The sequence below is a fragment of the Chiloscyllium plagiosum genome, unplaced genomic scaffold (genome assembly GCF_037043375.1).
Source record: "Chiloscyllium plagiosum isolate Xiang-an unplaced genomic scaffold, Cpla_swu_hap1 HiC_scaffold_9, whole genome shotgun sequence".
Classification (NCBI taxonomy): Eukaryota; Metazoa; Chordata; class Chondrichthyes; order Orectolobiformes; family Hemiscylliidae; genus Chiloscyllium; species Chiloscyllium plagiosum.
The window spans coordinates 77,029,508-77,054,293 of record NW_028270147.1 but is presented as its reverse complement, the minus strand read 5'-3'; the positions used below and the strand labels follow the sequence as shown (position 1 = coordinate 77,054,293).

Sequence of the window (24,786 nt, the reverse complement as noted above, 5' to 3'; positions counted from 1 at the left end):
GCAGATTAAGGCTGGATAATGCATCATGGTCAGTCAACGGTCCCTTTGTTCTCAAAGTAATCAACCTGGACGAAACTGTAACTCTCAAAATTGCTTGAAATCAAGGTGTGAAACCCATGGAAAATCAGAAACCATCAGAACAACAATTTCTTTCAGATCTCCTTTAATTCCGAAAAGCAAGTCCCAGCTCTACACTTTACACGCTAAGGCAGGAGGGAATATTCCTAACGAAGGGCATATGCCTGAAATCTTGACTCTCCTGCTCCTCTGATGCTGCCTGACCTTCTGTGCTTTTCCAGCACCACACTTTCTGATTCCGACTGTCCAACATCTGCAGTCCTGACTTTCTCCCAGTAGGGAACCTTCATGGGGTGCTCAGTTGCATGGAATTACACTGGTGATATGTCATAGGAGGCAGCCATTCGGCCCATCATGCCTGCACTAGCCTTAAAATGAACACCATTGCCCCGTGCCCGAACAATCATCCAATGTTGTCTTGAATGTCTCAACTCAACTGCCTCCACTCTACTTGCAGGCAGCACACTCCAGACCCAAACCAGTTGTTCTACCTCACTTCACCTTTGCTGCTTTTGCACATCACTTTAAATCTATGCCCTCTTCTCCTTGTCCGTTTTACAAGTGGGAACATTTTCTTCCTGCTGACTCTATCCAGCCTGCTGATGATTTTGAAAACCTCTACCTGATCTCCTCTGCGCCTTCTTCTTTCCAACGAGAACAATCGCAACTTCTGCAATCTATCCTCAAATCCCTGGACTCACTCTTGTAAACTGCTTCGACACCTCCTTCCTATAACCTGGTGCCCAGAACTGCACAATGCATCCACCTCCTTCCTATAACCTGGTGCCCAGAACTGCACATATACAGTTGGATCAAACTCTGCATTGATTTAATGCTTCGCTCTAAGTAAAGCTAACGCAAAAGGGCCTTGATCTGGAACTAGGTAACAAGGTTTTGAACTGTCAATCTTCACTAGATGTAAAATGTGGCTAAAGTTAAATTTCTAAGTGGAAACTGCAAGTGCAGGTAACATAATTACCTTTGTGCTTCATGCATTTTATGTGCTTTGCTCAATATGTGAGATGACATTAATTTCACCCATTGGGTTAAAAAAATATGAACAAGATGATTCTACTATTCTGGCAACTACAATTCCATTTTTCAGTTAAAAACTAGCAACTTTCAATAATCTGCATTCTTTCACCCTTGTTCTCCAAAGGCTGCAATACTTGAGATGCATAATACAAAGGTATATGGTTCTTACCTGTTAGCAACAGTATCAACCTGGCATCATTAGATGATTTCTTTAAACACTCAGGATATTTGTGCAACTGGATGTAGGTTTGTCCCTCAGAAAAAATGCGGGATGACACATGGCCCATTTTAATGTGGGAATCTGAATAACATCACACAGTGCACTGCCTGTTTTGAGACTGGGCCTCAGAGACTGCCATCAGACCTTCACTCTGCAGCACCTGATAAGTCGTTGAAAGTGAATTTGCAGGTAGTTTTGGAAACAGAAGATGGAGTCATGCGCAGGAAGGTCCAAATGTCCCTTACAATTAAAATTTCTACACTTCACTTCAAAAGAATCAACTCCTTGCCTGCCAGGTCTGACTGAGTACATAAGAACGAGGAGCAGGAGTAAGCAATTCAGCTCCTCATGCCTGCTCAGCTATTTGATCCTGACGGACCTCAACTTGGCCTCAACTCTACTTTCTTCCACTGTCCATAACCCTTCAAGCCATTACTAATTAAAAATCTGTCTATTCCTCCTTAAAGTTACACAACGTCCCAGCATCCACCACATGAATCAGTGAATTCTACAGATTCATGACCCTTTGAGGGATGTAATTTTTCCTCATCTCTGTTTTAAATCTGCTGCACCTTATCCTAAACCTTTTATTCTAGATTGCCCCACGGGGAAACATCCTTTCTCCATTTGTTTCATCAATCCTCTTTAGCCTCTTATATACCTGAATGAGATCTCCTCTCCTTCTTCTAAACTCCAGACAGCATTGGCTTAAACTGATCATCATTAACGTTATATATTAATGATCTGGATGAAGGGACTGGGGGCATTTTAGCGAAGTTTACCGATGATACGAAGATAGGTGGACAGGCAGGTAGTACTGAGGAAGTCGGGAGGCTGCAGAAGGATCTAGACAGTTTGGGAGAATGGTCCAGGAAATGGCTGATGAAGTTCAATGTGAGCAAATGCGAGGTCTTGCACTTTGGTAAAAAAGAATACAAGCATGGACTACTTTCTAAATGGTGAGAAAATTCGTAAAGCCAAAGTACAGAGGGATCTGGGAGTGCTAGTCGAGGATTCTCTAAAGGTAAACATGCAGGTTGAATCCGTGATTAAGAAAGCGAATGCAATGTTGTCATTTATCTCAAGAGGATTGAAATATAAAAGCAGCGATGTGCTACTGAGATTTTACAAAGCTCTGGTTAGGCTCCATTTGGAGTACTGTGTTCAGTTTTGGGCCCCACACCCCAGGAGGGACATACTGGCACTGGAGCATGTCCAGCGAAGATTCACACGGATGATCCCTGGAATGGTAGGTCTAACATACGAGGAATGGCTGAGGATCCTGGGATTGTACTCATTGGAGTTTAGAAGGTTAAGGGGAGATCTAATAGAAACTTACAAGATAATACACGGCTTGGAAAGGGTGGACGCTAAGAAATTGTTTCCGTTAGGCGAGGAGACTAGGACCCGTGGGCACAGCCTTAGAATTAGACAGGGTCAATTCAGAACAGAAATGCGGGGACATTTCTTCAGCTAGAGAGTGGTGGGCCTGTGGAATTCATTGCCGCGGAGTGCAGTAGAGGCCAGGACGCTAAATGTCTTCAAGGCAGAGATTGATAAATTCTTGATGTCACAAGGAATTAAGGGCTACGGGGAGAATGTGGGTAAGTGGAGTTGAAATACCCATCAGCCATGATTAAATGACGGAGTGGACTCGATGGGCCAAATGGCCTTACTTCCACTCCTATGTCTTATGGTCTTAATCTCTATTCTTCAAACAAACCCCCCATCTCTGGACTCAAATCTTGTGAACCTCATCTGAATGGCCTCCAATGCAATAACATTCCTCCTCAAGTAAGAGGACCAAAATTATACACAATACTCAGGTGTAGTCTCACTATTGCCCTGTATGGTTGCAGGAATTCTTCTCTACTTTCAAACTCTATTCCTTCAGCAATACACGCCAAAATATAATTTGCCTTTCTTCTTATCTGCTTGCTCATTTTTTGGTGATACATGCTCAAGGACTCTCAGATCCCTTTGCATCGAAGCATCTGAAGTTTCTCTCTATTTCGATGCCAAGTTGCCTTTCTATTCCTCTCACTAAAATGGACATCCTCACATTGATCCAAGTTAAATTTCTTCTGCCAAGTTGTGACCCATTCATCTAAACTATCCAGAGCTGAAAAATGTGTTGCTGAAAAAGCGCAGCAGGTCAGGCAGCTTACAGAGAGCAGGAGAATCGACGTTTCGGGCATAAGCCCTTCCTCCTGAAGAAGGGCTTATGCCTGAAACGTTGATTCTCCTGCTCCTTGGATGCTGCCTGACCTGCTGCACTCTTCCAGCAACACATTTTTCAGCTCTGATCTCCAGCATCTGCAGTCCTCACTTTCTCCTATCTAACCTATCCAGTTCCATTTATAAATTTCTTATTTCTTCTTTGCAATTTACTTTCCCACCTACTTTAGTATCATCAGCTAAATGGCTAATCAGCTGTTGTACTTTCTAATTCTGCATCCAAGTCATTAATATAGATTATAAATAGTCCGAGCCCTGTGACAACCCACTAGTTACCACCTTACCAACTGAAAAAGGCACATTTATCCTGCTTTCTGTTAGTTAGTTAACCCTTTATCCAAGCTCATACATTACCCCAATCCCATGTGATCTTCAGTAATGTGAGATAGCCGGCTCAATGGCCTAACAGCAATTAAAATGCCAGTAGGGCCCTATGTACATCACTGTATCCTAATTTACATGTACTCACAAGGCTCCTACTAGAGTCAAAAACAGTCTCAACTGCCTTAAGAGTACAGTGGCTAGAGCTTATTTGATATTAATATGCTTCCATCCAGTTTTAACTGGCAGAGTATATTACAATTCTTCTCACTATCTTTCTCTTTAATGGACATTATTCATGGTGATACTTTCCCCACCATAAGCATTAAAGGATAGCATCCCTCCCCCAGCAATCCCCCAAATTATCTGGTAACCCCCCACCACAAAAACCTCCACAACTCCTCCACCTGGTAGCTGCTTTCCATAATCAATTCTGTAGATACATTTATTATTAAAATATATGTACACAAAATTCAGTTGTCCAAATCACAAAGGGTTTATCCTGTGAATAGTTGAGCCACAACAGACCACACTAGTCCTGGAGCATGGTCAATGCGATGATGTTGCAGCCACAGGTCATCTCAACAATTGCTTCCTTGGTTTGGGGCGAGAACAAATTGTGTCAGGGATCTCAGATACAAGGGAGAATCCAGACATGCATGTGCAGGGATAGAATACAAGTTTTAAATGGAAAATGGGAACACCAATATGTTTAGTTGTAATACTTCCAACATCTGCATAGCCTGCCAGCATTCAACTATAAAGGTTATATATCTGGTTCGGATACAGGTTCTTCTGTTATAACGCATGTGTTTCGTCAACGTGAATTTGCTGTAAAATGATTGGCAAATTGGGGACATTGTTTCTAAAGCGCGCGCTTTTAAAATGAGTGTTGGCTATTACATAATTACATCGCCAACACTAAACACTGTGTCTAAAGTGCAATTTTTCTATAACGTGGAGTTGCACAAGAAAGTAACCATTGCGTTACAGAAGGACTGACTGTATTGAAGGGCAACAAATGTCTGAGGAAGAAAGAGAAACTCGAAATGTAAAGCCAAACTGCTTGAAAATGCAGTTTCACCTAGTTACCAAAAATTCGTATGAGATAACAATCACAAAGGAATCCACACACAAAGGTCCAAACAGGAGCAGTAGGAAATATGGTACATTGAGATCAAATTTCAAATAAATTCACATTATTCTTCATGGACTATAGCAATGTGCATTGAAGATAAAAAAAAGATTTCTTATCCAATCATAAAATTCTGTGCAATTTACTTTGTAATTACAGTGAAAAATGATCGGCAATAATGTGGGAATTCTTTACATAAGTTGTTTTATCAGGGCTCTCTCTTTTCTTCAATTAGCAGAAGTCATAACCCAAACTTATCAGTTCTGATTTGTAATAAATTAATCTTGTTGTAAGTTAACAAATATTGTTTTCCTCATTTTCTTGGAGCTCCATATGTTGTATTAAGTTTTCTCTCCACGCATTGGAACCTACATAGTTATCCAAACTTTCTTGGTCAGGCTAAATTCAGACATGACTTCAGTTTCATGAGACACAGAAATTAATATATTTCCTGATAAATTCTAATCAGACGGCATATTACTTGACTTTGCAGGCTGACTTTTCAGATGCAGTGAAACCTTACATCCATCCCTGATTAAAATCGTAACTTTGTTCTCCTATGGACTGGAAAGAACACAAAGGAAACAAGCAATGCATCAACATCATTTTGACATACTCTTTTAGCGTAATATTTTGCCATCTCCCCCATAGCCAAGCATTTAATCAATTAATGCATTAAGCCTCAGCATCGAGTGCCTTCTTGAAACCTTGATGAAAAGAACTTATACTGCCTCCATCTCTGTTCACCAGATTGTCAAGCTCATTAAAGAAACCACTTTCTTTCACACAAGATCATGCTGAAATAGATCATCCTTTAACCATCCTTCAAAGTCTGCAACATTTACCCAACAATTTAGATGAGGCTCAGAGGTCTACAATTTTATAGAATAATACACAAGTCTGATTAAGAGGAAGCCTTGTACCATTGTAGAATAGGGTCAAGTATTGAACACAAGGTTTATCTGATAATTAAACATGTCAAAATAGCTTTCTTCAGTTACTAGACAGGTCACAATGAAAGATTCAAGCAAAAAAAAAATGGCATTTTAATGATTGTGAAATTGAAAAGTTTGTCAGGTATCGGTCAAGACAAATCCCTAGCCAGTCACAAAAGGCAGCAGATGACAACAGCAGAAGCTAGCAGAATAGACAATTCTGTTTTCACAGCTGCAGACTGAAGACAGTGAGAACAAGTGAGAATGATAAAATCTATACTGAACTCTAAACGTGAGTTAACAACAGGAGAGAAAAATATACGTAAGAAAGTCATGGAGACCAATATCAATATTACTTGCTTGTGTAATATGTGTTATAGTCAAAGAAAAATAAAGATTCTTGAAATACTTACAGGTTTATAACGGAGTGCATCTCTATAGGAGCCAAATAGTGCTGCCTGTGCTTTAAGAAAAGCCCTTGCTACCCCATCACCAGTAGCTGTTGACTGCTTCTTCAGTTTGTATTTCAAGGATGAGACCTACACAAAGGAAGAAAACATGAAATTCACATCTGTTCAAGAGAACAAATTCTAAAGGTCATGCACAATATCAGTGTGCAAGCTCTAATACTTATCAGAACACCTGCCTCTCAGTTCCTACATATATAATATATATGTATTGATAAGAATATAGAAAATAGTGGGACAGTTTCCTCAAGACTTATGAATGAGAATGGACTTTCAAGAGTTGTACACTTGCCACGATGTCAAGAGAGTGGCAAACATGACAATATCCAGACCCAGTGAAAATTTCCTTTCATCAAATGCAATTTCTTATTGCTCGGTGTACTGCTCAGCATAAATTCCTTGCTGTAAGCATAACTCCAGAGATACAATCTTTTCTTCAAAAAGCCTTGAAATTATTCAGATGACAGCAAAGTAGAAATGTAATAGAGTTCAGTTAATTGCAAGAAACACCTGCTGCATAATAAAAAAAGACCAAATTTCCACTAGGAAAATATAATTAAGAACCAAATTGCATGCTAAAAAATGAAATATATGGTATTGAGAGCAAAATGACAACAGTATCAAACACAAGAGAAGGGTAATTAGAAGACATACCTATTGTTGTTAAAATATTGAACGCAATTTCCTTTTCTGCTTTAAATAATGATTGCTGTCTAATTACTCATTATACTTCTTTTAATAAAGATAACCAGCACAGTACAAGGCATCAGAGAAAACCAAGCTCTACAGGTGATAAACCTTTACAGCAGTGACATTTTTCAGTGTAAAGTCACAGTTACTGTGATCTGATCAAAGAAATGGACCCCCATAGGGTCCAATTATAGCCATATTTTTATGGAAAAATCATTGAGTTATGATGTTCATAATCTATGCAGAAAGGACTTTACAATATAGGTCTTTTCCCAATAGCTATGATCTTTTCAATTTACATCAAGGCTTGATTGCTACAGATGAAAGTCTAGAAATCCAATTCATTTAATGCTCTGACTGCATATACCAAGGCTCATTAAGTTTTTTTCAATTAACTTCAGCACAGGTTGCGAAGTACATAATCTATATTGCTGTGGCAAGAAAGGTTAAAGAACATACAAATTCACTAAATTCTCCATGCTCCTTTAATTGACACTCGACGGTGGCTTCATTCTGGAAACCATCAAGCAATTAAACATCAATATCCTTCAGTCTTAGTTCATGGGTGCAACAAAATAATACCTATTGTATCAAATGAAGCTTCTTTCACTAAAAGAAAGGAGAAGCTTCCTAGGTTCCACAACAGACAAGTATAATGATTTTATTGGTAACTCAAATGACTTAAAAATTGCACCCCAAAGCCAAATTGGAACTTTCAAAATGTACTGTATATTCTGCCTCAGAACTTCCCAATAGCAAAACAATGCTCCTTTGATCAGAACTGCTACCAATAAAAATGGCCATATTATCAGTGGCCATGTGGCATTGAAAATTTTTCTTCAAGTTACATTTGACCGCATTCGTAATATTAAAAGCCATCTTTCCACATCCACTCCATTATTTTTCAAAGTTATAACAGTCCGATTGAAACAGTCAAGAGGCAGTAAACAAAGGCAACTTGTCGAGATGGTACACTGCTTAAACTTCCCACCTGAAAACTATGGAGACAGTGAGTCTTTATGAAAGGTTTCTGACCTGAAACGTCGACTCTCCTGCTCCTCTGATGCTGCTTCATCTGAAAAATATCCCATGATGTTCAGCAGCTTTCACTTGAGGCAATATTCCCAGTAGATTTATGTTTGTTTGGTTCATGTCTCCTTTGACTATGAGGTAGGAAGGCAGACAACACCACAGATCCCTCTGGAACTTCATAACCATCAGAAAGAGGAGCGCAACTAGCTTCTCTTTATGTTCCTCTGAACACAGTAATTTTCAAACTAGTACACGCTAAAAACCTTAACAAGTTGTAGTCATTTGAATCAAATCTACTGGCTAGTGACTCCAACAGTGTGGGTTCAATTCCCACACCAGCTGAGGTTACCATAATGGACCTTCTTTCTCAACCTCCCCCTTCTCCTGAGGGCATGGTGATCAGGGTAAGGGTCCTTTGAATCTGGGACTATTGAAATCATTTTGGTTTGATTGCTGATTTCTCCGATGTTCAATTGGTACAGCCTGCTTTTGGAAGCCATTCCAGGCAGAGAGACCAAATGACCATATTTGTCAGATTTTTCACAGTATTATGATTCAAAAGGTGATTTTGTTTTGGGTGTTCAATGACTTTAAAGAAGTTGTGTTCTGAAGGTTGCCTGACAACAAGCCTGAGTGGTTTGATTATTAAAGACCAAAGGAGAGCCAGATTGTTTTACTTGGAAGTGGATGGTTACACTTAGAGACAATGGCAGCAGCCAGTGTGCTGACAAGGGAAAGAGTAAAAGTCTTCAAATTCCATAAACATGAGAGAAAGTTGCATTGTAAGAAGTTGTGCTTTCAATTATCCATTTACTTAAAAGATAAAAGGAGTGTTGGGGGCGTCAAGGTTAGCTCATTAGCATTTCTTCCTGGATATAAGGCCCCTGCGGTTTATATTATCATGGAATAGATTAGATTAGATTAGATTACATTACAGTGTAGAAACAGGCCCTTCGGCCCAACAAGTCCACACCGACCCGCCGAAGCGCAACCCACCCATACCCCTACATTTACCCCTTACCTAACACTACGGACAATTTAGCATGGCCAATTCACCTGACCTGCGCATCTTTGGATTGTGGGAGGAAACCGGAGCACCCGGAGGAAACCCACGCAGACACGGGGAGAATGTGCAAACTCCACACAGTCAGTCGCCTGAGTAGTGAAACTTCGTGAAAGTTCATCTGCCAAGATGCCAGAGCAGGAGAACAGCTAAAGGCAGAAAGATGCTTTGTTTTAATCACACAGGAATGTAGATGTGAGCTAATGCTTAGATTGAAAGGACATAATTCACAGAGTTCAAACAAGGCTGGAAGATTTGTCTAGCTTGTGCTAGAAGAGGAATCTATGCAAGGATAAACTAACTTCATTGTGAAACTAAAAGTTCTGAAATTAAAAGGGCGCAGGTAGAGAAAGGAGAACATCCTCTCGAGATAAAAATCTCATTAGCATGGTTTCAAGAGAACTTAATACTTTGAAAGAACAAAGTAAAATGCAACTGGAAAGTATGTTTCAATTGTGGAACAAAAAAAGGGAAGTTCTGTTCTATGATTTAAAATACTACTTGGATAATCTACAAAGATAGTGTTTTATCAACTGGACATTTAGCATTTAGTCCTTTGTTTAAGTAAATATCTTAAATGGTAAAGTCTTGTATCATCTTTCCAGCTGGCAAATGGGAATTCTAATTTCTTCTCGATAGTCATCGGTCTATATGGAAAACATATCAGTAGTTAGATTCAATACTGCAAGAACATTTTCTGACATGTGTTAACTTGTTAGTTGGTCAGCCAGAAAAACAAACTGTACTGAATTTTGGGGAAGATCTTAATTGAAGACATCAACTTGATCATCAAAACAAAAATCTCAAGAGAAGGAAATTCCAGGGATCAGTAAGGAGTTCATGAATACCTTACAGGATAAATCTGTTGGAAGACTTGATCACTACAATCCAAATTGATCTGTGTATATAGTCAAGAGCACATCACTGCAACTATTTGACTGCTAGGTGACTTTTCTGTTTGTCTGTGCTATCTTGCATAATGGAATTTAGTTATGTACAAATATGACAAATTGAGTTGGGTTTGTTGGCAGGTTCACTTACGTGGTAAATAGTTTCATATTGAGCAGCTTACTAACATCTTTTACTTCTTTTTCCCCAGAGGCGCTATCACGCATTGTGTGTTGGATTTAGATTACAAAAGAAAATCACTGCTAAGTTCACTACACGCTGTTCTAATCATTACTGTTAGTATTCAATGGCATAGACCCATTCCAGATTATTTCAGAACATTTTAGACATAGGATGTGGGGCTGCTGTGGGGGTATGAAAATTGAATCCTGGATGCACCTTAACTCCACGAAATTGAGAATAGATTCTCAGCAGATACTAGGTTTTACGAAAATTTTAAGAGACTTATCACAGAATATCTGACAACACCTCAGATTAAGACTAAAAAGGTGCTGCCTCTTAAGAGCATGTGCGGCTCTCCATCTCTTCCCAGAAAATATGCAGACTCGACTAAATTCTATGAAGCTAAATCAGAAGGACACCAAGTAACAGCAGTGCACGCTATTAACTTCAAGGAGTTTTAAAGGGGAAAGTTTACTGAGTTGTCAGAACGTTCTTGATGATTTGGTGAAATCATGAACAAGTGAATTTTTCCTATGCATCATCACCTCATTCAGCAATGACCACAGAGGAAATTGCCAAGCCAGAAGAGTTTTGTTTCATGGAAAACACCAAAACGTGCAGTGCCTCAGTGGCAAGGATAAGTGGGTTTGCATTTTCAATCCCCCAACAAATCATTAAGCAATCAGAACGAATAGTCATGAATTATAGTGGAAGCAAACTATTTTTCTTTAAGTTATTATGGCCACAGCCCACTCCCTGCAGTGAGGCTGCAGAAATGGCTATTACAAACTGCCAACCAAGGGAATACACAGTGGTACAAGCGAGGAGGCCTGAAAAACCTGCAACTAACAGGAAATTTCCATAAAATTCATTTTATCAGAGTTCCATTCTGCACACTAGAAGTGGTAATATTACCTTTAATAACAGGGCAAATCCTTTGTTAGCAGGCTTATTAATGCAACTAAAAAATTAACAAATCAAAATTCGCTCTGTACATTATAAATCTACGTGGCCACAGCAATATTTCAGCAGGAACACAAATAAACACTTTGCCAGAGGGCAAAAACGGGAATTATGTTTCCATCTGGAAATCCACAGTGTTTTTCAAAGTAGCATCGCTATGAACAAAACTAACATTTCTAATAGGCAATAACTCTTAAATATTATGTGCGAGCATCTGACAAGAGATCATTATGAAAATGACAGCACACACCATATCAGAAAGTCTACTTGAAAACACTTCAGTAATTCAGGACAACTGTGACCCACTGACCTTTATGACAACTGAGACCAATACAAAAACTGACCTAATAATAGACTCCATATGGTCTAAAAGCCTTGTGACATGAACTCACATGTAACTAAACATATCTTGTAGCAGCTTTACGCAAATCAACAGGAGTCCAACTCATAATATTTTTACAATTACCTTTTCTGCCAGTGGGGGTGGATTAAAGAGACCAGAAGGTACAAGAGAAACCAATGTAATCAAAACACTGGACATAAATGATCCTGGTTGATTACCAAGTTACTTGGCAATTGCAGAGAAAACAACATGGTGGATGTTTGGAAGTGGGCATGCCATAATTCATAGAATGTTGGTGCTATATTGTTTGTAGCTTGCTTAAATTAAAACATGGAATACTAAGCACCCTGAAGCATTAGTAATCAGGAAAAGCAATGCAAGATCAAAGGAGAGATGCAGCCAACACCTCATTTATCAAACTTCATTGGCAAATACAAGACCTTTATTTTAACTACCTCTTCCTACTGGAGTACACGTTTGAAATTGTCAGTTTCTTCCAAAACAAAAATAAGCAACAGAGAGCAGTCAGTTTTAAAACAAATAATGTGTTTCCGTTGAAAACGCCTGTCAGAAGACAAGAAAATTAAATGCACCGGAAAACTAATAATTCGCGGAAACAAATGTTTCAGCATAGTGAAGATCAAAGGATCAATTTTGTGACCCCAACTGTAAAAATATTTCTTATAATATTGACCAGTGCCATCTGAACATTAATTAGAGGAAAAGGAACTGGCAGGTGGCAGGGAAACAGGAGCTGATAATTGGCTCCCTTCTTCTCGCTGCCTTCACAACTCAACTCATTCTTCGGAAAGAAATGCCACTAGGCAGACAGAAATGCATACTTTGTAATTTAATGATTAAGTATAAGATGAAGAGGCTTACATTTTTAAAAAGCTACAGCTAATGAATGCAGATATCTTTCTGATCATGAACTTCATTTCCGATTGGCTGCACTGTTCAAAACCTCTCCTCAGCCACAGTCAAAATCACAAAAATAATTTCGCTTTTGTAAAAGTCAATTTGCAGTTCCTGATTTTCACAGGATGGAAAACAGCAGTCTAGGTCCGGCTCACCCCCAACCCCTTATGTCTTCTAATCTGTGATTACAAAAGGAAAGATTTCAACATGACAAAGAGCTAATAAATTTGAAAAAGCACACAGTCACATTTTGACTTACCACTTCACTTGGTAGGTTGTGAAGGTCATCAAATGGTGTTTCCAGTGTGTTTGTGTCTACGTTTAATATGATTACATCTTCATCAGCTTTATTCTTCACCTTCTGTTGAAAGGGGGAGAGAAAATGTTCAGCACGGTTGTAAATAGAATGGTATTGTTTTAAAAAAAAAGGTACTTGCTGTTGTGGTTGTGAAAAGAAAAATTGTATTTTTATGTCATCAGCCCACAATGCTTTCCCAGAGGACCAGATATCCAACAATCAAGTGCCTATATGGAGGCAGTCTGTCTCTATTTATGTGCCTCATGACAACAATACTGCTTATGAGTTGTTCTGTACCAAAGGCCTGTAGTCATATCCACATAGTCGGTATCTATGTATTTGAAGAAATTTTAAAAATAAAATGTTGGTTGTCTAAATCATGGACTCTCAACTTGATTCAGCACAACAGTCAACATTTGGAGTGAAGATAAGTTTACAAATTTGAAGCTCTGACTAGGGTCACACGGGAACACTGATTAAAGTTGAGTAGCAGCACAAACAGAACTTAGAGAACTAAAAACTGTCGTTGTTCTGTACGTATGTTGGGGACAAAAATAAGGTGCAAAAGGATTATTTACCAGTACAGATGGAGTATGAAAATAAGTGAGGAATAAAAATACTTATTCATTATTCAGTGGTCATTGAAATTGCAGTTGCATGGCAGAGTTAAAATCAGAGTATAAAATGGAACAGATTGGAAACCCCTTTAATCAGAAGTAAATTTATAACAGAGTGCTTTAGGGAAGACAAAGGTGAAAAAACAGCTCCCGGCTCTATCAGTTTCCATGCACAGTACTGAGTTGGCTGAAGTTGTGAATCGATTCACTGAGCAGGGTGCTGCTCTAATGGTGTAGTGTGCAAAGTCAAAGAGATTAAGTCATATGTCTTTCCACATTGAAATGAATAGATAAGTACTGTTTGAGGGCACCAAGGGATAGGAATCCAAGCTGGTAAATGGAGTTGAGTACAGATTAGCTATGTCTTATGTTTCTGAACAACCTACTTCTGTTCTGATGATAGCTTTAGAAGTTCATTGTAATTAACCAACATCTCAGTTAATGTCCTTTAATACAAAGAGGAACTTACGGACATGATGGATGAAGATCAGGCAAGTGATATTTGTGAACTTTCATGTTGCCAACATAACACACTAATTAATAAAGGTTATTTAAATAAGTGTGTTGAAATATTCACTCTTGTCAGATTGACAGTCAAGGAGTGAGATGCATTCAGAGATGTCAGAATAGAAGTGGGCTACCATCAAGTCCTGCAAGGGTTGGAACAGGGACCATTGTTTCTGTAACGTTTATAAATAGGTTGAAGAACAAAACACTGCCAAGCTTACAAGTAATAACAAATGAGACACGGTGGCTAATGGTGCGAATCAATGTGTAGTAACTCAAAAGGATCTAAACAAGATGCAACAGAATATGGTAGGTGGCAGTGATACCAGATATAAAAGAATCAGACAGTAGAAAAGTGATTGGAGCTGTCTACTTGCTGATGTCATCAATTTAGTGTCTTTGAGGGCATGGGAAGAAAACAAATAAAATCACTAGATAGCTAAGGATTCTGAAAGAGGCACCTCACAAAGACTGCAGTACTGTTCTGGATCTTAATATTACAGGGATGTTGCAAAATCATAAAATGGAGTCCAAAGAACATCAAAAACACCAGAAACACATAAATTAGGAACAGGAGTAGACCATTTGGCTCCTTGCATCTACTCTGCCATTCAATAAGATAATGGCTAATCTGCTGGGTTTCTAATTCCACATTCCTGTCTGCTCCCGAGAGCTCACCATTTCCCTATCTAACAAGAACATCTGCCTTCAAAATATTTGATAACCCATCTCCACTGCCTTGTGAGGTAGAGGTCCAAAGTGGCACAGCTGTCGGGGAAGAGATTTCTCCTCACCTCTGCCCTCTAAAGTTTAAACAGTGCCTCCTGTTCTGAGCAGACCCACAAGAAATAACACCCTCAATCTTTTCAAAACTATTCAGGATCTTGAACACTTCAATCAAGACACACCTCACTGTGCTAAACTCCAGTAGAAACAAGTTCAGACTGTCTCTAATGCACTCATTCCATTGAGTAAACCTCCCTAAACTGCCTCCAATATATTTACATTCTTCCTAAAATTAGGAAACCAAAACTGCATACATTGCTCAGGGTGTGGCCTCACCAGTATACTGCATAAATGAAGCATAACTTATTTCTGAGTTTAATCCCTTCCATGATAAAAAGTGGCATTCCATGAGCTTTCTTAACCACGTGCTATACCCAGTGCTAACTTTTAATAGTTTGTTTGCTTCTGTACCCTTGGAATTCTGCTGCCATTCTCCTTTCAAGTAATACTCTGCTTTTTTATACTTGCTGCCAAGTGAACAACTGCAAATTTTTCCACATCATACTCCATCTGCGAGATATTTGTCCATTGATAATGTTTCTATATTTGTCTGCAACTTCTTTCTGTCTTCTTAATAACATACTTCCCTACTTCTCTTGGTGTCACCTGTGAACTGAGGTATCATGCCTTCACTCCCCTTATCTAAGTTATTACTGTAAATTGTAAAATATTGAAGTCCCAGCACAGATTCCTGCGTCACTCCACTTGTCACATCCTGAAAATGAGACGACTCATGTGTGCACACACTCTGACTTCTGTCAGCCAGCCAATCTTCTATCCATGAAATTATGTTACTCCCTGTACCATTAGTTATTTTCTGCAATGACCTTTGATGTGGCACTTTATCAAATGCCTTATGGAAATCCAAGCATAGCATGTTTACAGGCTCCCGTTCATCTCCTGTGAATGTTACTTCTTCGACTGTGATGAAATTGTGATGAAATCATGTGACTCTCTCCAATTGGCTTGAGTTTTCTAAGTGCACAGCTATAATCTCTTCAATGATAAACTCAACACCTTCCCCATGACCGATATCAAGCTAACTAGTGTATAGCTTCCTAAACACAAATAACTATAATACCAATAGTTGTAGTACTGGATAAGCAACTGCAGCAAATTGAGATACTGGCTTGTACCAGAACAGATAACCATAAAAGCAAATAGATTCTTGTAAAAACTCAACTGATTCATTTACTTTCACCTGTTATCCAAAGTTACCCTAAGAATGGGCAATAAATGGTGCTGTGTCAGTAACAACCACATCTCAAGAATGAATAAAGATTGTGGGCCAAGATATTATTTATCTTAGGGAAGAGGAATGCATACAGGAGATACACAAAGCAGGGAATGGATAAAAATAGCGTGGGGAACATATGGCCTACACCACTTTCATTTGAGGACAGCACTGGACAGAGGCAGAGCTGCAGGAGATGAATGGACCAGTGAAGGAGAAATATACAGAGTTGGAAAAATAAAGCAACCTGGAACATTAAAGGAAATTTGTGAGTTGAATCATTTGAGGAATAACTGCTGCTGGAGACTGTGTGTAAAATGCTGAAATTAAGAAAATCCTGGATTGTTAAACCAACTGGGACTATGTAGTTTATAATTAGTTAAGAAGCTGTCACAGAAAGGAACAAGTTATTTCATTACTTATCTTATCCTTAACTGGTGAAGTTGATAAGATTCTAAAGTTTAATTTAAACCAGTAAGTGGCAGTGAGAGAGACATCAATATATGCAATAATTAATCATATAATTAATTATTTAATCAAGATACAATAAAGGTTGCAGCCCATGTGATACTGCAGAATGTGGGAGCTCCTGGATTCCAGTGAAATCTGCAACAAACATGACTACAAGTAGGTGTGTGCAGCGTGAGCAACTTTGGCTGAGGCCAGAACAACAGACATTGTAATACACAGGGAGGGGAAAATTTACATGGACGTTTTATTCTAGGAGATAGTCGCAGGGATAATGCCTTTTATTTGGTCAATGGTCGGGAAAGGGAAGAGTGTGACTATGAGTGATGCTGCCAAAGGGACACACGATGAAGGAGTACAGCAGTTCAGCCTTTGCAATTCTCCAATCGGTCTGAATTTCACCTTGATCAGATGAGAGTAAGGGCTGCAGTGTGGGAGTTCCAACTGACTATGGCATTCTGGAAATCATTCAAGTGTAGGGAGCAATGAGGAAAGTCAGGGTCAGTATAATGAAGGGATTGGCACTGTACTCCGCACCAAACAGCAAGAGGCCATTGAGCCTCCGGAATTTGGGAAGCTGTTTAGGGCTGGAGAGGAACTGACAGTGGGAGGGGAAAGTTGCAGAAAGGACGATTCCTCTTGCAGGCGAATCTACATAGAGATCACTACTTAAAAATACCCATTTAAGACAGAGTCTAAGAGAAAATCTATTTCAGAGGACTGAGTCCTTGGAAATCTTCCACAAAAATGACAGAAGTGGAACTTTTGTGTTTTTTAATTCGGATGCAGGTCAATTCTTGAAAAGACAAAGAGTGAACATTTATCAGGGATAGGCAGGATTGTGGAATAGTCAGATCAGCCGTGATCATCTTCGATGGTGGAGGAGACTTTACTTGTGCCCCGAATGCCTACATTTGTTTGTATGATGAATGACCATCCACTTGGTTTTCCAAAGGGGGAAAAGAGACTTCAATATTTTCAGGTGTAAAGAAAATTTGATTTTTTTGTTTGATAATCTCTTTTCTTCTGTTTGCTACAGGATTCAAAAAGTTAGGTGAGACAGTTGATAGCTGTGAAAGAAACCCAGGAAACTAATTTCTCCAGTTGCAACAGTAACACAAAGTGGACAGTGAAAAAGTTTACCAGGATCTTGATCAACTGGGCCAATGGACCGAGAGATGGCAGATGGAGTATAATTTAGATAAAAGCGAGGTGTTGCATTCTGGTGAGGCAAACCATGACAGGACTTACACAGTTGATGGTAGGGTTCTGGGGAGTGTTGTCAAACAAAGAGATCAAGGTTGGGGGGGCAGGGTGCATAGTTCCTTGAAAGTGGCAGCACAGGTAGACACGGTGGCGAAGAAGACATTTGCCACGCTTCGTTTCATCGGTCACAGTATCGAGTCCAGGAGTTGGGACGTCATGTTACAGCTGTACACAAGACATTGGTGAGGCCACATTTGGAGTACTGTGTAGAATTCTGGTCATCCTGCTATAGAAAGGATGTTATTAAACTGGAAAGGGTGTAAAAAAAAGTTTACAAGGATGTTGCTGAGATTGGAGGCTTTGAGTGGTAAGGAGAGGCGGGATAGGCTGAGTCTTTTTTCATGGGAGCATAGGAGGCTGAGGGGCATAAATATAGATTTATGAAATAATGAGGGGCATAGATAGGCTGAATAGCTAATCTCTTTTACCTGGGTGGGGATCCAAAACTAGAGGGCATAGGTTTAAGGTGAGAGGAGAATGACTTAAAGGGACCTGAGGGGTATTTGTTGCACACAGAGGGTGGTACGTATACAAAATAAGCTGCAAGAGGAAATGGTGGAGATGAGTACAATTACAACATTTAAAAGATATCCGGACAGGTACATAATTAGGAAATGTTTGGAGGGAAACAGCAAAAAAAATAATAATCTTAAATCACCTGAAAGGATGGAAAAGAGATTCTGGAATGATTAAAGATTCTAAGAAAGAACAACAGAGCAATGATAGCTACCTATGTAGCCCTTGAAGGTCTTGACACTTTATACAGAACTGAGCTCCAATGTCTTTGGGAAAGAAGAAAGAGTAGACGACCAGTTCTTTGTCAGTGTGCTGATCACAGAATAATTACAGTGCAAAGGGCTATTCAGTCTACTGTATCTACACTGGCTCCTTGAACATCTTATCGTAGTGCCAACCTCCTGCCTTTTCCTCATAACCCTACACATTGTTGAAGTCGAAACAATCATTCATCTCCCTCTTGAAGGCCTAAATTAAACCTGATTCTACCACACTGCCAGGCAGTGCATTCCAGACCCTAACTACTCACCATGTCAAAAAATTTTGTTCTACCTCACATTTGCTACTTTTGCAAGACACTTTGAAACTGTGGCTGCTGGTTCTCTATCCTTCTACAAGCAGGAACTCTTTTTCCCTATCTGCTCTGTGCAGACCCTTTATCATTCTGGAAAAATTCCATTAAATCTGCCCCCAGCTTCCCCCTCTTGTGGTAAACAATCCCAACTTCTTCAATCCATCTTCAAAGCAGAAGTTTCTCATCACGGGAATCAAGCTTGTAAACCTCTTTCTGCACGACCGCCAGTGCATTCATATCTTTTCTACAATGTGGAAACCAGAACTGTACAGAACATTCAAACTGAGGTTTATCTTAAGTAGATTCAGCTCAATCTCCCTGCTAACTACTAAACTACACGAAAGACTCACTGTTTAGCAGATTGATTCGTAAAGTGACATTGTTATCCAAAAGAAAAGTTGTATGTCCAGCTCTTTTCTGGGGTCTATGTAAAACCAAATACCTCTGATGGCTTGAGTCATTTCATTTTATAAAAAGAAATTCCAGTCACACTGGAGCTACAAAAGGTTGCGAAATCTAAAGTATTTCATACTATTTTGAGATTTTCATAATTAATGAAGATAAACACAACTTTTACTTGTTTCACTTCTGTCAACAGTTTTCTCAAAGTCATCTGTACAGCCATTTCTTTTTAAAATTTGAGAAGTCCGTGCATAAAACAGAACTTATGCAGAAGTTAAAGCTAGCGTACATCTGAAATACATGTCTACAATTAAATCTTAATTAAATCTTAGTTTTCAGGAGTTATTGGAATAAAATTAACTTTGACAACATTCAGCACAGAGCAGCATTTGCTTTGCTGCAGGTTCAGCGGATACAGATTAATTGGTGGCAGTAGTAACAACAGCACCATGGAGTTCCTTCCACATTATCATAACAAATTGCATGATTTAATAGGTCACAGCATTTTGGACAAAACGGTAACGCAACCGAGTCCTCTGCATCAGAAAAGCTCTTCCCTTTAACCTGCAACTGCATTGACTCTGAAATGACTTTACTTTCCAGTTGTGCTTCTACAGAAGGCACCTCTTAAATATTGTGGTAGGACGTTGTGGAAGGACATTATGGAAGGACATCTGTCATCCTTACCTAGTCTGGCTTACATGTGACCTCAGATCTGCAGCAATATGTTGACTCTTAACTATCCTCTGGGCAATTAAGGATAGGCAATAAATGCTGGAGGGCAGTTAAGAATCAGCTATGTTGCTGTGGGTCTGGGGGCCACCTTTGGCCAGATCAGATAAGGACAACAGAATTCCTTCTATTATGGACTTCCACATTAATGAACCAGATGTATTTTTACATGATTGCCATTGAGCCATTTCTTTTTGTGTTCCAGAGTTTTATTCACGTCTCACCATCTGCTGGGAGGGATTTGAACTTACGTCACCAGAACATTAATCTACGGTTCTGGATTATCAGTCCATGACATTACCACTATACCACCACCCCTCCTACTGACATTGCCACAATGAGTGCTGATTAAGTCCTCAACTCCAGGCAACACATTTTTACTCTGTAAAGAGTACAGATGATGCTAAGGTGGGGTTTTATCAAGGACTGAGCTGTACTGGCTGGTTCTCCCACAGTGGTTCGATTTAAGATGTATGCGAGCTTTAACTGGCCAGACTGTGGTGGACTGTGATTAAAATTTCCCCAGATGTTATAGTTTTAGGAATGCAACATATGCACATGAGAAAGGGAATTTTTTTTTAAAACTTTCCTCAAGATGTTCGCAGCAAATATTGTGCTCTCAATTCGTCTCAGCGAAATGTAGCATGGTGGTTTCGATTCAACAAGGCCCGGGACGGTCATGACTGGAAATTGGAGTTTATGACATTTCAGGCATCCACTACTAGCAGCGGACATTTCCAGCTCGGTTACAGCACAGCCAGATGCCAAGGACATTCCTCTTTCTTCTGAAATCATCACACAGTCCAGTACCAATCTCAGAATATACCCTCCGAGACAAATTTCTTTTTCCCACTGATTTCCACCATTGTCCATCCTGGTTCCTGCCAACTAGTAAATGAAGCAACCAAAATATATTTTGCACAGATCCCTAAAAAGTGAACAAATGGAGCTGGCTTGAATCTATTCCATAAAGTGAAATTCCAGGGCCTCAAGCACCATATTTCTCAGTTCCCTGTGGTTATATTTTAAATCAGATTTACACGAAGAACACAATTTCACAAATGAAAATATAGACAGTATCAAAATGATTGTCTAATTCCACTAAAGATAACATGAGTATTTGCTGCTAATAACAAACGTAACCATCCCATTCTGAACACAACCATTCTCGACCTTGCTCTGCCATTCAATAGTACCACAACTATTCCGTTTGTGTTTTGATTTCCACACTCCCATCTATCCTGGATGATCTTTGAATCTGCTGCCAAACAGGAAACTATCCAACTCTATCTTAAAAATATTCAATGATCCAATTCCCAACATCTTCCAGGGCAGAGAATTCCACAGTCTCACCCTACACTAAGAGGAAGAATATTTCCTCCCCTCTGTCCTGAAATAGTGTCCCCTGATTCTAGACTCACCAACTAAAGGGAACATCCTTGTCATGTCTACCTTGTCAAGACCATTCAGGATCTTATAACGCTTCAATCTTATAACGTTTCAATCGAGTTACCTCTCACTCTTTGAAACTCCCATGGAAACAAGTCCAGCTGCCCAACCTATCTCATTCCAGCTGTCCAACCTAGCAAGCCTGTTCTGAACTGCCTTCAATGCATTCACATTCTTCCTTAAATAAGGAATCCAAAACCAGACAAAGTATTCGAAATGTGGTCTCACCAATGACGTTCATAAGTGACCTATAACATCCTGACGTTTATGTTCAATTTCTCTTCTAATAAATATTAGCATACATTAGACTTTTTGATTACTTGCTGTACTCGCATAGTAACATTTTGCAATTGATAAAGCAGAACATCTAGACCCCTCTACACCTTAAAATTTTGCAGTTACCTTCTGTTTACGTAATACACTGCATCTTTATACTGCCTGTCAAAGTGAACAACTTCACATCTTCCATCATTGTACTCCATCTGCCAGATTTTTGCCCATCACTCTCTCTATTGCTATCTATCTGCAATTTCCTATTATCTTCTTCCCAACATCATTTCACACCTATCTTGGTGTGGTCTGGGAATTTAGCTATCATACCTTCTCTTCTCTCATACAAGTCATTGATGTATATTGTGAACAGTTGAGCCCAGCACAGATCGTCATGGGACACCACTCATCACATCCTGCCAATTAGACAAAGATCAATTTATGCATACTCTCAGATTTCTGCCAGCCAATCTTCTATCCATGATAATATGTTACCTTCTACACCATGAGGTTTTATTTTCTGCAACAACATTTAATGTGGCATAGTACATTTATGGACTCCCTATTATCCAAATTCTACATTAGTCTTTCAAAGAATGCCAATAAATTCATTAAATATCATTTCTCTTAAACAAAATCATGCTGCTTCTTCCCAATCACCTTAACTTTTCCTAAGTGTGTGGCTATAATTTCTTATAATCGGTTCAAACGTCTTCCCCACAACAGATGTCAAGCTGTCTGATCTATCGTTGTTTGTTTACTGCCTCCCTCCCTTCTTGAATAGAATGGTTATATTTGCTACTTTACATGCAAATGAAATCTTTTGTGAATCTCGAGGAAGTTTTGCATATTTAACACCAACCCAACTACTAACATTAGGACACTCTTTTAAGACTTAAGTATCAATTAGGGTTTCAAGAAATAATCATCTTCGCTGCGTTTAACTTCGTGTGAAAAGTTAGATATTGATTCATATCACTGACTTCATTGCCAATTCATTTTTGTACACAATTTCAACTATATAAATCTTTAAATGAATCTCAAAGGACTCCAGAAAGAAAACATTGCTGGATGCACTGTTCCTCATCTTACCAATAGGCAGCGCATTCGCAAACTGTATATACTTTGAAAATCTCAACGTCAAAACATTTAGCTGAATGACTAAATACTAAGCAATATCTACTGTTTAACAAACTTATTTCCTCTAATTGAAATATTTCCTCTCTTTTCCCAAATATCTCAAAAATATTCCTGTGATTTGTCCATTTTTCATCCGTTTGTTGCATTAATTGATCATGTTTTCAACTTGTATAACTAAGACTGCAACAACATCAGTACACTGTGACACTGACATTCAGTAACTTCATGCGCTGTCTGCCATTTAAGCTGTGTAATAAGATCTTTACACTACAAATCAGCACAGGTTACTAAAAATAGCAAAAACATGCAACTTACATCCATTAAGCTCAAGTGAACTCCAACAAGATAGGGCATTGGGGCACTGGGGAAGAAAAAAAACAACAAACTTTACATGTTGAAGGAAGTATTTATGCTCAGAACATACACACTAAAAATCAAGAATAGGATAGTTTGGTAAACATTACTATGTACCATGGAGGGTACCCTGCTTACTTATAAAACCTTGTGTCATAAGTGTCTCACCTCTATTCTGCCATCATTGGCAAGAGGAAAATGATTCTGTGCAGGAAACGAAAGATAATTACAAAGCAAGAGGGAAAAGGGAAATCATCTTTAATCATTTTTTAGGCCATGTTTTAAACCAATGAGATAAAGGGAAGCAACAGACACATATACAAAAGGTTTGAGCATTTACAAAAATACATAGGATACATTACACAAAACAAAAGTAATATTTAATCAGGATATGATGGAAATAACTAAAAAAATTGAATATTATTTATTTCAGAATGACTTCACATCTGCGAAAAACTTTCACATGTAATATAGTGCAAGCCAAAACTATGCACGCAAAACACACATTTGCATTTAATGGAAAATATGATAATTTATGAAGTAATGCTTCTTTGGCACGCAAAATACAATTGAGATGGATAACTGTTAACAAGGCCTGCTTTTGTAGAAGGATTTTATTTGTAAATATGTGATTTCCTGTAGCAATTACTGTCTTTACATTATGCAGAACAGGCAAGTTAAGTGACAAATAATTGCTCCCATCTCACGAAACCAGGCTTGTGGAAGTACTGCTGCTGAATATGGGTTATCCTGTAAACAGCAACTCCACTGTAATAAACGGAACTGTAAAACTGCATCTGGATAAGGACTACCAAGTGATCAATTTAATGACGGATTCTGATACGGTGTTCCCATCACAATACTGCATTGACAACTCCCTCATTGGTTTCTATGTATAACATGATAGGTGGCTTCTGAAAAACATGCTGTCTACACATTAAGGATTAGCATTATCAGTTGCCCATCTTTGAATGAAGGATGGATATTTCAAGCATAAATATTATGCAACTGAATTATTTATGTCTTGTTCATCACAAAATATGGGGAAATGCTTATAACTATTTTCATCATTCAATTATGGACTAGAGGAAAAGATGAAAGGTGCAAAAATCAGTCTGCACTTCCAGTTTGTTCTGTTCTTTCAGTAACAGTTCTTCAGTGCAGGAAATGGGGACTACAGAAGCTAACATGGATTTTTATGAATGGTTCAACTGTTTCTCTCTCTTCCACCATGCCCCCACTATTTACAACACATACAATGTAGTCTCTAGCCAATAACATTTTAATCTCAATTTCTGAATAGTCATGACTAGCTTAATTTGTGTAAACAGCAACATAAACCTTGCCAGAAATGTAATCCCCAGAACACTTCACCAGTCCCCAGTGAATTTGGAAGACTGGCATATAATACTGTATGTATTCTAGTGTTTAAACACAATAACTTCATTATGTATTTATATATGCAATTCAATTCTTTTGAGTTCTGATCACGATGCTTATAATCCTTTTGTAAAATATCTACTGCACCAACAAGCTTATTGTAAATGGGCAACTTGGCACAATTATGATTATTAATGCTCTTGTAAATAAAAGACACCCATTTCATTTTATTTTGTGAAATAATTAGTATTCTTCAGAGCAGTAAATTTTAAAACCCAATTTTA

At 38.7% G+C, this 24,786-nt stretch overlaps 1 protein-coding gene across 3 annotated transcripts in view; it reads right to left on the bottom strand.

Annotated features, from left to right (window-relative positions):
* The window catches only part of dennd1b (DENN/MADD domain containing 1B), a 300,341-nt gene that overhangs the window by 69,591 nt on the left and 205,964 nt on the right, over nucleotides 1-24,786 (bottom strand). For all 3 annotated transcript variants that reach the window (XM_043699790.2, XM_087990846.1, XM_087990847.1), the window contains 3 exons: nucleotides 23,084-23,129; nucleotides 12,769-12,870; nucleotides 6,376-6,501 (listed from right to left, as the gene is read on the bottom strand). In XM_043699790.2, the coding sequence (XP_043555725.2) occupies nucleotides 6,376-6,501; nucleotides 12,769-12,870; nucleotides 23,084-23,129 (274 nt within the window). The remainder of the gene's footprint in view (nucleotides 1-6,375; nucleotides 6,502-12,768; nucleotides 12,871-23,083; nucleotides 23,130-24,786) is intronic.